Source organism: Ranitomeya imitator, chromosome 2, assembly GCF_032444005.1.
Source record: "Ranitomeya imitator isolate aRanImi1 chromosome 2, aRanImi1.pri, whole genome shotgun sequence".
Taxonomy (NCBI): domain Eukaryota; kingdom Metazoa; phylum Chordata; class Amphibia; order Anura; family Dendrobatidae; genus Ranitomeya; species Ranitomeya imitator.
The window spans coordinates 259,366,381-259,383,453 of record NC_091283.1 but is presented as its reverse complement, the minus strand read 5'-3'; the positions used below and the strand labels follow the sequence as shown (position 1 = coordinate 259,383,453).

The 17,073-nt window shown below is 46.0% G+C and overlaps 1 protein-coding gene across 1 annotated transcript in view; it reads right to left on the bottom strand.

Annotated features, from left to right (window-relative positions):
* Positions 1-759: 759 nt before the first annotated feature.
* LOC138662990 (oocyte zinc finger protein XlCOF6-like) overlaps positions 760-17,073 on the bottom strand; it is a 47,237-nt gene continuing 30,923 nt past the window's right edge. Inside the window, exon 7 of the mRNA XM_069749023.1 lies at positions 760-2,068. Coding sequence (XP_069605124.1) covers positions 792-2,068 — 1,277 coding nt within the window. The 3' untranslated portion in view covers positions 760-791. The remainder of the gene's footprint in view (positions 2,069-17,073) is intronic.

The window sequence follows — 17,073 nt, the reverse complement described above, 5'->3', positions numbered from 1 at the left end:
TGCCAATATGTGGCTAGTTTTCTGACTGTTTCGGATAACATGATACATGACTTTTTTTTTTTTGGTCTAGTCTCGCTTGACTATAGGTCAAGTCTCCTGATGAGTCGCCTTTGGTGAGGACAATGAAACCAGTAGAAATGAGAAGCTTGGAGAGTGAGTGTCTATATGTCTCACCTCACCCTATATACTCAACTGTAGGGTACATGTTTTTTCTATTAGTCACCTACTGAATAACCTTCAGAGGGTGAATTATGGGTATAGTTTTACATTTGGAATTAATAAAGTTTAGTTTTATCCTTTTGTCAGCAAACATGAGGAATGACAAGAGGCAACCCATTTAACAAGATTCAATTTTGGTTAAAACTATTCCAATATTACGAACATAAAAAAGGCTTCGCCCCTATGTGACCGCTCTGATGTCTAACAAGAAGCACTTTCCATTTAAAACATTTCCCACATTCTGAACAGGAAAAAGGTTCCTCCCCTGTGTGATTTCTCTGGTGACTAACAAGATCTGATTTCCATTTAAAACATTTCCCACATTCTGAGCATCAAAAAGGCTTCTCCCCTGTGTGATTTCTCTGGTGACAAACAAGAACTGATTTCCGGTTAAAACATTTCCCTCATTCTGAGCATGAAAAAGGCTGCTCCCCTGTGTGATTTCTCTGGTGACAAACAAGAACTGATTTCCGGTTAAAACATTTCCCACATTCTGAGCATGAAAAAGGCATCTCCCTTGTGTGATTTCTCTGGTGACAAACAAGATCTGATTTCCGGTTAAAACATTTCCCTCATTCTGAGCATGAAAAAGGCTTCTCCCCTGTGTGATTTCTCTGGTGACTAACAAGATCTGATTTCCGGTTAAAACATTTCCCACATTCTGAGCATGAAAAAGGCTTCTCCCTTGTGTGAGTTCTCTGGTGACAAACAAGAACTGATTTCCGGTTAAAACATTTCCCACATTCTGAGCATGAAAAAGGCATCTCCCTCGTGTGATTTCTCTGGTGACAAACAAGAACTGATTTCCGGTTAAAACATTTTCCACATTCTGAACATGAAAAAGGCTTCTCTCCCGTGTGAGTTATTTGGTGTATAACAAGACTCCTTTTCTGGTTAAAACATTTCCCACATTCTGAACATGAAAAAGGCTTCTCCCCTGTATGAGATATTTGGTGTCTACCAAGATTCTCTTTGAGGGTAAAACATTTCCCACATTTTGAACAGGAAAAAGGCTTCTCCCCTGTATGAGTTCTCTGATGACTAACAAGATGCACTTTCCTTTTAAAACTTTTTCCACATTCTGAACAGGAAAAAGGCTTCTCCCCTGTATGAGATATTTGGTGTCTAACAAGATTCTCTTTGAGGGTAAAACATTTCCCACATTTTGAACAGGAAAAAGGCTTCTCCCCTGTATGAGTTCTCTTATGACTAACAAGAAGCACTTTCCTTTTAAAACATTTCCCACACTCTGAACATGAAAAAGGCTTCTCCTCTGTGTGAGATATTTGGTGTCTAGCAAGATGCCATTTCTGGTTAAAACATTTCCCACATTCTGAACATGAAAGCGGCATCTCCCCTGTGTGAGTTTTATGGTGATTAACCAAATCTGATTTCCATTTAAAACATTTCCCACACTCTGAACATGAAAAAGGCTTCTCCTGTGTGTGAGATATTTGGTGTCTAACAAGATTCCATTTCTGGTTAAAACATTTCCCACATTCTGAACATGAAAAAGGCTTCTCCCCTGTGTGGGTTCTTTGGTGACTAATAAGACGACATTTCTGCTTAAAACATTTCCCACATTCTGAACATGAAAATGACTCCTTTGCTTTAGGAGCAGTTTGTTGTTTAATGCCTCTTTTGTGACTTTGATTTTCCTTAGTAGTCAGTAATGAATCAGAACATGGGACCTGTTTCATAGGATCAGATGACAGATCTTTGCTGTGAATGGATGATGATATATCTGAAGTAATGGCATTCACTTCAGTTTTATCTTGTAGGATCTCAAGGTCATCATATTTAAAAATTGAAGAGGTCAGCTGTCCCTCTGATCTCCTGGTGCAGTCATCTGTTAAGATAAAAAACATTTTTTTAATAAAATATCCTTGAGTTTTATATTTTTGAACATTTCTACTTACAGTAAACTGTACATAAAAATGGCAAGCTATGTAAAAAACTTGAATTATTTACCAAGACAATGACAGTTCACAGTCTAAAAGAAAACCTTGTTGGATGAGCCAGTAGTGCTTGGTGTTCAGCTGTTTGTTCATTCTGCCTCCCAAATATCGAATAAAAAGAAACCAATCAATGTTATGTAGGCGAAAATAATACCAATTCTCATCTCACAAAAAACAAGTCCCCACTTAGGTCCATCATGTGTCAATGGAAAAACAAAGGTTCCCACTCTACTAGTGGCTCAAAGGCTGTTGAAAAGCAACAGGGTTTCTATAAACCAATCCAGCAAAATCCACTCTCACTTCTGAGTCTTGCAGAGTGCTCAAACAACATTAAGGACCCATGTTGTCATGAGATTGTATAAAATATAATGATTTTGGAGTTTGCCTGTCAGACCCATGCTGCGGGCTAAAAAGCCCTCCCTTCCCTCTGTGGTTCTGAATCTATGTGTAGAAGAGGTTTTTATTGCTCTGGCCATAAATTCCAAGCTTGGAGCAACTTACTCCCCCCCTTCCATCTGTCCAGCTATAACTGGTATAGAAGTTCTCCAAAATCCATGAGGGTCTTTGTTCTAATATGATAAGATATTGGGCCAATGGTTTAGGCTAGGAAAATAATACGTCCAGTTTGTGAATCTCCATCGACGGATTTATCCGCCACGGTAAGCGCGGGCTTCTAACTCCATCAGTTACAAAGTAACCGCTGGAAAGTGGCAGGGGCATTCTTCATGCCGAAGGGCATGACCGTGGACTCATACAGTCCAAAGGGTGTGATGAAGGCGGACTTCTCCTGCGCCTCGGGGCTCAGGAGAATCTGCCAGTATCCTCGACTCAGATCCATTACTGTCAGGAATTTTGTGCCAGCTAACCTCTCAAGCAGCTCCTCGATGCGCGGCATTGGGTGCGCGTCAGAGGCTGTGATGGCATTGAGCCCCCTGTAGTCCATGCAGAACCGAGTGGTCCGGTCCTTCTTTGTCACGAGAACTACAGGTGAGGCCCACGTGCTCTTTGACCGTCAAATCATCCCCAGCTGTAACATCTCATCGATCTCCTGGCACATAACCTGCTGCACCTGGTCGGAGATTCGATAGGGTGTTTGCCGTAGTGGGGCGTGATTCCCGGTGTCCACCTTGTGGACTGCTAACTCAGTCCTCCCAGGTCGGTTGAAGAACATGACCCAGAAGTGTTCCAGTGTGGTTTGCAACTGCAACTGCTGGGGTTCAGTTAACGAGGCGCTTACTTCCACGTCCTTGATGAACCCACCGGCCTTGGCTCGGGCCAGCATGTCCAGGAGGGTGTCTTCCTCCCCGTCTTCGGATAAGCTGCAGACCGGTAGGACAAAAGGTTCAAGTTCATGGTGAGCCTTCATCATGTTGACGTGAAAGGCCTTTTGCCTACCCCGAGCGTGGTCAAGCGTGACCACGTAGGTGACCGGGTTGAGCTGTTGGTGGATGACGTACGGGCCCTCCCAGGCTGCCTGAAGCTTATCCGTTGGCACAGGGACCAGCACCCACACCTTTTGACCCACGTGGTAGGTCCGCTCCCGGGCATTCTGGTCATACCAGTGCTTCTGGTCAGCCTGAGCCTGCGTCATGTTGTCATGCACCAACTGCGTCAAGGTCTGCATCTTGTCACGGAAGCGCATGACATAGTTACATAGTTATTAAGGTCGAAGGAAGACTATAAGTCCATCTAGTTCAACCCATAGCCTAACCTAACATGCTCTAACATGTTGATCCACTATGGACCCTTCAGAAGGGTTCGGCTCCTCTTCCCAGGATTCTCTTACCAACCCAAGGGGTCCCTGGACTTACCTGCCGTACAGGAGCTCGAAGGGGGAGAACCCCGTCGAGGCCTGTGGAACCTCTCGGTAAGCGAATAGCAGGTGTGGGAGGTACCGCTCCCAGTCACGCCCTTGAGTCTCAACCAGCATGCGTAGCATCTGTTTGAGGGTACCATTGAAGCGTTCACACAAGCCATTGGTCTGTGGGTGATACGCACTCGATACCAGGTGCTTCACCTGCATTCTCTTACAGAGAGCCTCCATTAGGCGAGACATGAATTGGGTCTCTTGATCAATAAGCATCTCCCTGGGAAATCCTACACGTGAAAAGATAGCCAAGAGGGCATCCGCCACCTTATCTGCCCTAGTTGTAGACAGAGCTACTGCCTCAGGGTACTGGGTAGAGTAGTCTACCACAGTAAGGATGTATTGCTTCCCAGAGCTGCTGGAGACGGCCCGCGGGCCCACAATGTCCACAGCGAATCTCTGGAAAGGCTCCTCTATCACTGGCAAAGGGATCAGGGGAGCCTTAAGAGCAGGCCCGGCCTTCCCCACTCTTTGACAGGTGATACAGGAGCGGCAGTAGTTTGACACATCTGTCCCCATCTTAGGCCAATAGAAGTGTTGAGACAGCCGGGCCTTAGTTTTGCTGATCCCCAAGTGTCCAGCTAGCGAGATCTCATGGGCAATCCGTAACAACTCACCCCGGAATTGCTACGTAATGACCAGCTGTCTTTCCCTCAACCACTCCTTTTGCGATTTTCCGGGTACTGTCTCCTGGTACAACCTTCCTCGTTCCCAGAACACCCTCTCCTTATCAGTCATGGAGGTGGATGTCTCGGCGAGTTGTCTCAAACTCTCTAGGCTTGCATCTGTGCGCAGAGTGGCCTGAAACTCCTGGCTAGGGGAAGCCAGAAGCGATGTCAGGGTCCCTTCCCCACGGGAACCCTCTTGGACCTGCTCTGGGTCCACCTCTGGTTCAGTCACCATGATGACTGAGGAGGGTCCGGAAGGCAGACAGTTATCTGTGTTCCAGGCACTCTGACTGCTGGTGACAGCAGCTACGTAGGCTGTCTCTCTGGGGATTTCTACAGACCCATCAGCCGGCGCCGCTATGGGCTCTACCTCCCCATCCACCCCCAACACTCCAGGGGCAGTGCTACTTATGGGCCAGTTACCTTCCTCGGTGGCACTGGTCAATTTCATGGCATCACCTTTCTCACGGTTCCCATGCTTCTCCCCATTTCCTGTAGCACCGACACTTGCCCCTGCTAGGGGTTCCTCAGCCGTCTCACTCCGCAGAGCGACGTGGCTGAGCACTCCTGTACCTATGGACACATCAACTTTCACAGAAAAATCATTATCAGGCTCCGTTGGCACAGGTACACCATTTTCACCATCAATCCTGGGGAAAAAATGGTTATCAGATGCATCATTACAAGATAAAGCATGGTCAGGTAACACATGCGATTTCCCATCATCATCAGAGTTAATATTACCCTTATTAGCAGATTGGGGAGGGGTGTCAGGGACGTAGTATGCAACCATCCTCCCCAAATCAGTCCCCAACAAAACATCAGTGGGTAAATTATCAGACAGCCCCACTTCCTTCACCCCGCTCCCAGCACCCCAATCAATATAAACCTGGGCCATTGGTAAGAGACAGCTGATGCCCCCAATCCCAGTGACAGTTAGGGTTTTCCCCAGAATGATTTCTTCAGGGGCCGCCAGTTCGGGTCGGATGAGGGTTCGTTCAGCTCCGGTGTCCTTGAGGCCTGTAGCAACATGGCCTCCCAACGGTGACGTGCTCTACGTTGTCACACACCCTCCCAACCACACCACCCACCAAAAGAACTGCTGCATTAGGCCCTGGGGCCTTCGCTGGGGGGTTCTTCGGCTTGTCTGGACAGTGGGGACTGATATGACCAGTCTGCTTGCAGAAGAAACACTGGCGAGGTTCGATGGTAGGTCTGGTGCTTTTGGCCACGGGGACAGGACCTCTGGTGTGTTGGCTGGCAGGGGTACTGGTGTTGGTTGCAGGCTTACCCCCTCTCCAGCTGGTGGTGACTGGCTTCTGCACTTCCGATTTACGGTTGGCCTCATAGGCATCGGCAATCTGCGCTGCTTTCGCCACGTCTTTGGGTTTTCTATCCATAACGAACTGTCGCACCTCAGCTGGGCAAAGATGTAAGAACTGGTCTTTGATCATCAGGTCTCCCAGCTGCTCAAAGGTGGTCACTGACAGTCCTTGGATCCACTGATTAAAGTGGGTCCTGAGTCCATGCACCACATCGCCGTAGCTGTCATGTGGGCCACGTTGGAGGTTCCAAAACTTTCTACGATACACCTCGGGTGTAAGCTGGTACTTGGCTATCAGAGCCTGCTTGATGGCCTCATAGTCACCTTCTTGTTCTTGATGGAGGGCAGCAAACGCCTCCAGAGCTTTGCCTCTCAGCCCTGGTGTCAGGTATCGTGCCCATTCATCTGTAGGTAGCCTGTACTGTCTGCAGGCTTTCTCAAAGGCCTGCAGAAAAGTGTCCCAGTCCCCATCCTTTTCCATAACAGGAAAGTGATCGGGCCGGGGCTTTGGTATATGAGCGCTGCTGGGCTCACGTGTTGTGAATTCTGTGGCAGAGCTCCCTCCTGTGGTCACAAGTGGTACTTCGGCTGATTCTCTCTGGGAGCTTCCGTTTGTGGAGGAAAGTGGTACTGCGGCTTCTCAGTTTCCTCCCTCAGGTGATCTGGTGAGGTCGTTAGGTGCTTCTCTACTTAACTCCACCTAATGCTTTGATCCATGCTTCCTGTCTATGTTCCAGTGTTGGACTTGTTTTTCCCTGGATCATTCCTGTGGCCTGCTGCTCTGCATAGCTAAGTTCTTCTTTGCTATTTGTTTGCTATTTTTTCTGTCCAGCTTGTCTAATTGTTTTGCTGGAAGCTCTGGGACGCAAAGGGTGTACCTCCGTGCCGTTAGTTCGGTACGGAGCGTCTTTTTGCCCCCTTTGCGTGGTTTTATTTAAGGGTTTGTGTAGACCGCAAAGTTATCTTTCCTATCCTCGCTCTGTTAAGAAAGTCGGGCCTCACTTTGCTGAATCTATTTCATCCCTACGTTTGTCTTTTCATCTTAACTCACAGTCATTATATGTGGGGGGCTGCCTTTTCCTTTGGGGTATTTCTCTGAGGCAAGGTAGGCTTATTTTCTATCTTCAGGCTAGTTAGTTTCTCAGGCTGTGCCGAGTTGCATAGGTAGAGTTAGGCGCAATCCACGGCTGCCTCTAGTGTTGTTTGGAGAGGATTAGGGATTGCGGTCTGCAGAGTTCCCACGTCTCAGAGCTCGTTCTATTATTTTGGGTTATTGTCAGATCACTGTATGTGCTCTGACCGCTATGTCCATTGTGATACTGAATTGCCTATCACAACAGTACAGGAAGCCAAAAGTGCTAATGATTCTCAATAGAGGGAAAAAAGAAGTTCTGAGACCATTTTATTTTCTTTGCACTGTGTTTTGTCTTTTTTTTCCCCTAGACATTTGGGTGGTTCAGGACACAGGTGTAGCAATGGACATTAAAGGTCTGTCTTCATGTGTGGATCAGCTCACGGCAAGAGTTCAAAATATTCAAGATTTTGTGGTTCAGAATTCTTTGTTAGAACCAAGAATTCCTATTCCAGATTTGTTTTTTGGAGATAGAACTAAATTTCTGAGTTTCAAAAATAATTGTAAACTATTTCTGGCTTTGAAACCTCGCTCCTCTGGTGACCCAGTTCAACAGGTTAGGATCGTCATTTCTTTTTTGTGTGGCGACCCTCAGGACTGGGCATTTTCTCTTGCGTCAGGAGATCCTGCATTAAGTAATATCGATGCGTTTTTCCTGGCGCTTGGATTGCTGTACGATGAGCCTAATTCAGTGGATCAGGCAGAAAAAAATTTGCTAGCTCTTTGTCAGGCTCAGGATGAGATAGAGGTATATTGCAAGAAATTTAGAAAGTGGTCCGTGCTCACTCAATGGAATGAATCTGCGCTGGCAGCTATATTCAGAAAGGGTCTCTCTGAAGCCCTTAAGGATGTCATGGTGGGATTTCCTATGCCTGCTGGTTTGAATGAGTCTATGTCTTTGGCCATTCAGATCGGTCGACGCTTGCGCGAGCGTAAATCTGTGCACCATTTGGCGGTATTACCTGAGATTAAACCTGAGCCTATGCAGTGCGATAGGACTTTGACCAGAGTTGAACGGCAAGAACACAGACGTCTGAATGGGCTGTGTTTCTACTGTGGTGATTCCACTCATGCTATCTCTGATTGTCCTAAGCGCACTAAGCGGTTCGCTAGGTCTGCCACCATTGGTACAGTACAGTCAAAATTTCTTCTGTCCGTTACCTTGATCTGCTCTTTGTCATCGTATTCTGTCATGGCGTTTGTGGATTCAGGCGCTGCCCTGAATTTGATGGACTTGGAATATGCTAAGCGTTGTGGGTTTTTCTTGGAGCCCTTGCAGTGTCCTATTCCATTGAGAGGAATTGATGCTACGCCTTTGGCCAAGAATAAGCCTCAATACTGGACCCAGCTGACCATGTGCATGGCTCCTGCACATCAGGAGGTTATTCGCTTTCTGGTGTTGCATAATCTGCATGATGTGGTCGTGTTGGGGTTGCCATGGCTACAAGCCCATAATCCAGTATTGGATTGGAAATCCATGTCGATGTCCAGCTGGGGTTGTCAGGGGGTACATGGTGATGTTCCATTTCTGACAATTTCGTCATCCACCCCTTCTGAGGTTCCAGAGTTCTTGTCTGATTACCGGGATGTATTTGATGAGCCCAAGTCCGATGCCCTACCTCCGCATAGGGATTGTGATTGTGCTATCAATTTGATTCCTGGTAGTAAATTCCCAAAAGGTCGACTGTTTAATTTATCCGTGCCTGAGCACACCGCTATGCGCAGTTATGTGAAGGAATCCCTGGAGAAGGGGCATATTCGCCCGTCATCGTCGCCATTAGGAGCAGGGTTTTTTTTGTAGCCAAGAAGGATGGTTCGCTGAGACCTTGTATAGATTACCGCCTTCTTAATAAGATCACTGTTAAATTTCAGTACCCCTTGCCATTGTTATCTGATTTATTTGCTCGGATTAAGGGGGCCAGTTGGTTCACCAAGATAGATCTTTGTGGTGCGTATAATCTGGTGCGAATCAGGCGAGGCGATGAATGGAAAACTGCATTTAATACGCCCGAGGGTCATTTTGAGTATCTAGTGATGCCATTCGGACTTGCCAATGCTCCATCAGTGTTTCAGTCCTTTATGCATGACATCTTCCGAGAGTACCTGGATAAATTCCTGATTGTGTACTTGGATGACATTTTGATCTTCTCGGATGATTGGGAGTCTCATGTGAAGCAGGTCAGAACGGTTTTTCAGGTCCTGCGTGCTAATTCTTTGTTTGTGAAGGGATCAAAGTGTCTCTTTGGTGTGCAGAAGGTTTCATTTTTGGGATTCATCTTTTCCACTTCTACTATCGAGATGGATCCTGTTAAGGTCCAAGCCATCCATGATTGGACTCAGCCGACATCTCTGAAAAGTCTGCAAAAGTTCCTGGGCTTTGCTAATTTTTATCGTCGCTTCATCTGCAATTTTTCTAGTATTGCCAAACCATTGACCGATTTGACCAAGAAGGGTGCTGATTTGGTCAATTGGTCTTCTGCTGCTGTGGAAGCTTTTCAAGAGTTGAAACGTCGTTTTTCTTCTGCCCCTGTGTTGTGTCAACCAGATGTTTCTCTTCCGTTCCAGGTCGAGGTTGATGCTTCTGAGATTGGAGCAGGGGCTGTTTTGTCGCAGAGAGGTTCTGATTGCTCAGTGATGAAACCATGCGCTTTTTTTTTCCAGGAAGTTTTCGCCTGCTGAGTGAAATTATGATGTGGGCAACCGAGAGTTGCTGGCCATTAAGTGGGCATTCGAGGAGTGGCGTCATTGGCTTGAAGGAGCTAAGCATCGCGTGGTGGTATTGACTGATCATAAGAACTTGACTTATCTCGAGTCTGCTAAGCGTTTGAATCCTAGACAGGCTCGTTGGTCGCTGTTTTTTGCCCGTTTTGACTTTGTGATTTTGTACCTTCCGGGATCTAAAAATGTGAAGGCGGATGCTCTGTCTAGGAGTTTTGTGCCCGACTCTCCGGGTTTATCTGAGCCGGCGGGTATCCTCAAGGAAGGAGTAATTGTGTCTGCCATCTTCCCTGATTTGCGGCGGGTGCTGCAAAAATTTCAGGCTAATAAACCTGATCGTTGTCCAGCGGAGAAACTGTTTGTCCCTGATAGGTGGACGAATAAAGTTATCTCTGAGGTTCATTGTTCGGTGTTGGCTGGTCATCCTGGAATCTTTGGTACCAGAGAGTTAGTGGCTAGATCCTTTTGGTGGCCATCTCTGTCGCGGGATGTGCGTACTTTTGTGCAGTCCTGTGGGATTTGTGCTCGGGCTAAGCCCTGCTGTTCTCGTGCCAGTGGGTTGCTTTTGCCCTTGCCGGTCCCGAAGAGGCCTTGGACACATATCTCTATGGATTTTATTTCAGATCTTCCCGTTTCTCAAAAGATGTCAGTCATTTGGGTGGTCTGTGATCGCTTTTCTAAGATGGTCCATCTGGTACCCTTGTCTAAATTGCCTTCCTCCTCTGATTTGGTGCCATTGTTCTTCCAGCATGTGGTTCGTTTGAATGGCATTCCAGAGAATATTGTTTCTGACAGAGGTTCCCAGTTTGTTTCGAGGTTTTAGCGAGCCTTTTGTGGTAGGATGGGCATTGACTTGTCTTTTTCCTCGGCTTTCCATCCTCAGACTAATGGCCAGACCGAACGAACCAATCAGACCTTGGAAACATATCTGAGATGCTTTGTTTCTGCCGATCAGGATGACTGGGTGTCCTTTTTGCCTTTGGCTGAGTTCGCCCTTAATAATCGGGGCCAGCTCGGCTACCTTGGTTTCGCCATTTTTCTGCAATTCTGGGTTCCATCCTCGTTTCTCTTCAGGACAGGTTGAGTCTTCGCACTGTCCTGGTGTGGATACTGTGGTGGACAGGTTGCAGCAGATTTGGACTCATGTAGTGGACAATTTGACCTTGTCCCAGGAGAAGGCTCAACGTTTCGCTAATCGCAGACGCCGTGTGGGTCCCCGACTTCGTGTTGGGGATCTGGTTTGGTTATCTTGTCATCATATTCCTATGAAGGTTTCCTCTCCTAAGTTTAAACCTCATTTCATTGGTCCGTATAGGATTTCTGAGGTTCTTAATCCTGTGTCTTTTCGTCTGACCCTCCCAGATTCTTTTTCCATACATAACGTATTCCATAGGTCATTGTTGCGGAGATACGTGGCACCTATGGTTCCATCTGTTGACCCTCCTGCCCCGGTTTTGGTGGAGGGGGAATTGGAGTATATTGTGGAGAAGATTTTGGATTCTCGTGTTTCTAGACGGAAACTCCAGTATCTGGTTAAATGGAAGGGTTATGCTCAGGAAGATAATTCCTGGGTTTTTGCCTCTGATGTCCATGCTCCCGATCTTGTTCGTGCCTTTCATGTGGCTCATCCTGGTCGGCCTGGGGGCTCTGGTGAGGGTTCGGTGACCCCTCCTCAAGGGGGGGTACTGTTGTGAATTCTGTGGCAGAGCTCCCTCCTGTGGTCACAAGTGGTACTTCGGCTGATTCTCTCTGGGAGCTTCCGTTTGTGGAGGAAAGAGGTACTGCGGCTTCTGAGTTTCCTCCCTCAGGTGATCTGGTGAGGTTGTTAGGTGCTTCTCTACTTAACTCCACCTAATGCTTTGATCCATGCTTCCTGTCTATGTTCCAGTGTTGGACTTGTTTTTCCCTGGATCATTCCTGTGGCCTGCTGCTCTGCATAGCTAAGTTCTTCTTTGCTATTTGTTTGCTATTTTTTCTGTCCAGCTTGTCTAATTGTTTTGCTGGAAGCTCTGGGACGCAAAGGGTGTACCTCCGTGCCGTTAGTTCGGTACGGAGGGTCTTTTTGCCCCCTTTGCGTGGTTTTATTTAGGGTTTTGTGTAGACCGCAAAGTTATCTTTCCTATCCTCGCTCTGTTAAGAAAGTCGGGCCTCACTTTGCTGAATCTATTTCATCCCTACGTTTGTCTTTTCATCTTAACTCACAGTCATTATATGTGGGGGGCTGCCTTTTCCTTTGGGGTATTTCTCTGAGGCAAGGTAGGCTTATTTTCTATCTTCAGGCTAGTTAGTTTCTCAGGCTGTGCCGAGTTGCATAGGTAGAGTTAGGCGCAATCCACGGCTGCCTCTAGTGTTGTTTGGAGAGGATTAGGGATTGCGGTCTGCAGAGTTCCCACGTCTCAGAGCTCGTTCTATTATTTTGGGTTATTGTCAGATCACTGTATGTGCTCTGACCGCTATGTCCATTGTGATACTGAATTGCCTATCACAACACTCACGGCTCTGGGCGGTAGAAGGCATCCCCCCCTGCCGGAGCATCTCCGGTTCATGTTCTCGCTGGGCTTGGCGCTCGGCTCTCAGTCTCCCGCTCGGCTCTCTCATGGTATTGCTGGATCAGCTGCAGACATCCAACACGGTCATCAGCGGGGAGTAGTTCCAAGACTGCCAGCAGGTGGGGGTCCAATTCGCCCTGATTGCTAATAGGGCCGGCATTCAGTGATTGAACCTCTGCTGCAGCACCACCTCTGCTCGTGCTGGCTTCTGCGGCCTCTGGGCTCTGTGGCCTGGCTTGGTCTAGAGCGGCTTCCCATTGCACCAGATCTGTGACCAGTTGGCTTTTGTTTTTGCCTGCAAAGTCAATACGCTGTGACCTACATAAGGCAATAAGGGTGTTTTTGGTCTGCTGCTTATAAAAGGTTTCTCCCAGCACAACCATGGTTGCCAAATAAAAGATAGGACAGAAAAACGAAGAGAAAGGGAAGGGATAATTACCAGTACACACAATTGTCTCAGGACTAATAAACACTGAGTTCGTTCTCCAAACTTATTTGCGCAGAGTCCTCGCAAGAACTTTGCAAGTTTTTAGTGAGAGGAATGATTGCTCAAACCAAATCACTAATGCTCTAAGATCCCACCGCCTTGCCACCAATATGTCACGATTCACACCATGACCGTCACCTCTGCATCACGGATCGGGGTGACTTTAGGCCAACAGACGGCTATCACATGTGCAGGGGGGCTTATCTTAGTTATCCCTCCACTGCAACAATGTGATGAAAAAACACACAAGGCTATTGACCTCTTGTATTACAGCAGGGGCTTATTTTAGGTATCCCACTGCTCTTCAATATACCACAAACTGCAGGGATTTATGTATATCCCGCTTACAGTTCCACTTGAAACTTGCAGCTCTCTGGCACCCTCCTTACTCTCAGGTCAGATTAGGTACTGCACCTAGAGTAATTAGTCGCCAGAAAGGCTGCCAGCTATGTACTGGCTATTGGGCACGCTGCAGCGAGGCGATATAAATACTCCCACACAAGCAGGAACAATAGTTATCAACGCCGCAGTCGCTACAATGACTCCCAACCACCCAGTACAAAGGTATGCTGCCACCAGCTCCGATTAACCGGGTCCGAAGCTAACCCAAAACAATAGCGTAATTCCCTTCAGAAGACTTAGAGTACGTTTTAGAGCAGGAAGAACGAAAACTAGTAACTAATATATATTTTACTCCGGAAGAAGGCAGTGTTTATAAAGAAGGCATATAAAGATGTTACAATATAAAACAATTGAAAATATGTACAAAGGTAATTATAAAAAAAACAGGGATTACATGAGAAATCAACACTTACATGTGTTCAGAGCATTGCAGGCAACCAGGCTAGTGGGTGGAGTTCCCATATATGTCACAATGCATCAGGACTGGCAGTCAGAGCTCCTCAGGTAAAACTAACTGCTGGGGGTTTGGCATAAACTTATAAACCGCAGCCTGTGACATCACCAACAGGGCTGGTTTACCCAGACCCTCCCCTCTCTTCAGTCTTAGTAAATTTCACACAAGTTTGTCTAATGCCTGTATCTCCGCTACAGAACATGTCAGAATCATAACACACCCAGCATTCATCTTGTATTAACATTGGCATTCTAATGAAACCAAATTTGTGCTATTTGTGACGCACAGTTCCAGGGAAATCCATACTTTTTAACTGATGGAGTTAGAAGCCCGCGCTTACCGTGGCTGATAAATCCGTCGATGGAGATTCACAAACTGGACGTATTATTTTCCTAGCCTAAACCTTTGGCCCAATATCTTATCATATTAGAACAAAGACCCTCATGGATTTTGGAGAACTTCTATACCAGTTATAACTGGACAGATGGGAGGGGGGGAGTAAGTTGCTCCAAGCTTGGAATTTATGGCCAGAGCAATAAAAACCTCTTCTACACATAGATTCAGAAACACAGAGGGAAGAGAGGGCTTTTTAGCCCGCAGCATGGGTCTGACAGGCAAACTCTAAAATCATATTATATTTCATACAATCTCGTGACACCTGTGTTTACCAATATTATAGTGAGAAGAATCCACTTAATTTACGGTGTGTGTCTCCTGGAGCGCAATCTGGGCACTATGTGCTGGGTAGTGATGAGCGAGTATACTTGTTGCTCAGGTTTTCCAGAGCACGCTCGGGTGGTCTCCGAGTATTTGCTAGTGCTCGGAGATTTAGTTTTCATCATCCGCAGCTAAATGATTTACAGCTACTAGACAGCTTGATTACATGTGGGGATTCCCTAGCAACCAGGCAACCCCCACATGCACTCAGGCTGGATAACAGCCATAAATCATTCACCTGCGTCAACAAATATTAAATCTCCGAACACTAACAAATACTCAGAGACCACCCAAGTGTGCTCTGGAAAACCCGAGCAACGAGTATACTTGCTCATAACTAGTGCTGGGTAATAAAATGGCAAATGTGTAATTTTCACTCTCTAACATCCACTTTGTGCTAATTTCCAGAAAGTGGCAGTGGAGTCAAAATATTCATTCCACCTACATACGTGGTCAAAATTGTTGGTACCCCTCGTTTCATGACAGAAAAACCCACAATGGTCACAGAAATAACTTGAATCTGACAAAAGTAATAATAAATCAAAAATCTATGAAAATGACCAAATGAAAGTCAGACATTGCTTTTTATCCATGCTTCCACAGAGTTAAAAAAAAAATAAAACTCATGAAATATGCCTGGACAGAAATGATGGTACCCTTAACTTAACTGCTTCGTGACCGCCAACAGTAGATAAACGGCAGCGCTAGCAGGGCTTTGTGCAGTGCCAACGTTTGTCTACTGTCCCCAGTTTTGTGCTCATCAGGACCCCCACGTACCTTATAACAAGGGGATTCCGGCGCACAACACTTCCTGTGTTCCCCGACCTCATCGAGACCTGATTAGTTCAGGTCCTGATGACGTCAGCGTCACACCAGCCAATGAGACAAATCACTAGGAAAGTGTGTTGTAGCAACGAACTTTCCCGGGCGACCTGCCTCATAAAAATGCTGTTTCTCCTCAGATCTCCTGTCAGTGAGAGATTAGAGGAGAAACAGTGTTACAAGTGCTGCTGCCAACAGCTGTGTCAGTCAGCGATCTTGTTATAGAGTAAAAAAACAGATTAGGCGGGTTAGTGTTGAGGGTAAAGTTAGGGTTACTGTTAGGTTAAAGTGAAGGTTACTGTTAGGCTAAAGTTAGAGTTTATTCTAAAGTTAGGGTTAGGCTAAAGAATTCGGTTTTTCTCAATTGTCTCCCCAATAATTTGGTCACCTGAGTCACGTAACGTCAGTCAGTCACGTCAGTGTTTTCTATTTCCGGGTAAAATGGCCGTCAGTATTATAGTGCAGGGGAGACTTATGCACTTTTATGTTCTGACAGTGAAGATAGTGCAATGTCAGATGGGGATGTGGATTTTGAGGGCTTTAGTAGCAGCGACAGTGATAGCTCAGAAATGAGCAGTGATTCTGGTCCATCCTCACACACAAGGACCAGTACAACAAGAAGGACAAATAGCACTTCTGGAGAAATGTCTCCAACTCAGGGAACAATGCCCAGTACTAGCGCTGTCCTTAGTGCTCGTGAATTGGTGCATATCAATGTCCAAGGGGTTTTGCCTCTTGATGTAGCATTTCTCAGATGGGAGACTTCGGATTTGGCTACTCCATTCATCCTTAATTTTAATGCCATTCCTGGTATAAATGTGGAGGTGAAAAATTTTGGGCCAGTTCATTTTTTAAATTTGATTCTGACAGATAGTTTGCTAGAGCATATTGTCATAAAAACAAATTCATATATGTCCCAATTCATCAGCCAGAATCCACGATCCTATTATGCTAGGTCAAATTTATGGACACCAACTAATGTCCTAGAAATTAAAACATTTTTAAGACTTACATTAGTTATGGGGCTTGTTAACAAAAATTCGGTCCTATTGGTCCAACCACCCTGTTCAAGCCACCCCAATGTTTTCTGCCATTCTTCCTTGGACCTATTATGAAATGCTTATGAGATTTTGGCATTTTAACGACAACAGTCGATGCCTGCCCAGAAATGCCCCAGAACATGACAGAAAATTCAAAATCAGACCCATCATCAAAGACTTGACAGAAAAGTTCTTAAAGCTCTACACATCAACAGAAAACATTTCCATTAATGAGTCCCTTGTAAAATTCAAAATAAGACTGCACCTCAAGCATTTTATTCCTTCTAAGAGGGCAAGGTTCGGAATAAAGCTCTATAAAATGTGCGAGAGTTCAACCGGATACACATCAGCTTTTCGCATTTATGAGAAAGATACCCAACTAAACCCACCAGGATGCCCTACTTATCTGGAGACATCTGGAAAACCGTTTGGAAGCTGGTAACTCCAATTTTACAAAAAAGCTACAATCTGTATGTTGACAACTACTGCACCAGCAGACCACTATTTAAAAGTCTGGTTGCACATAACATAGGGGATTGTGGGACCATCTGTCAGGGGTTACCACAATGATTGGTTAATGAAAAGTTCCGAAAGGGGCAGTCAGGGGCTTTACACAATGGAGAGATGTTTGTCCTTAAGTATAAGGATAAAAAATATATTTTTATCCTGAGCTCGATCCACACAGATTCCACAAGGGCCACTGCAGAGCAACAGGG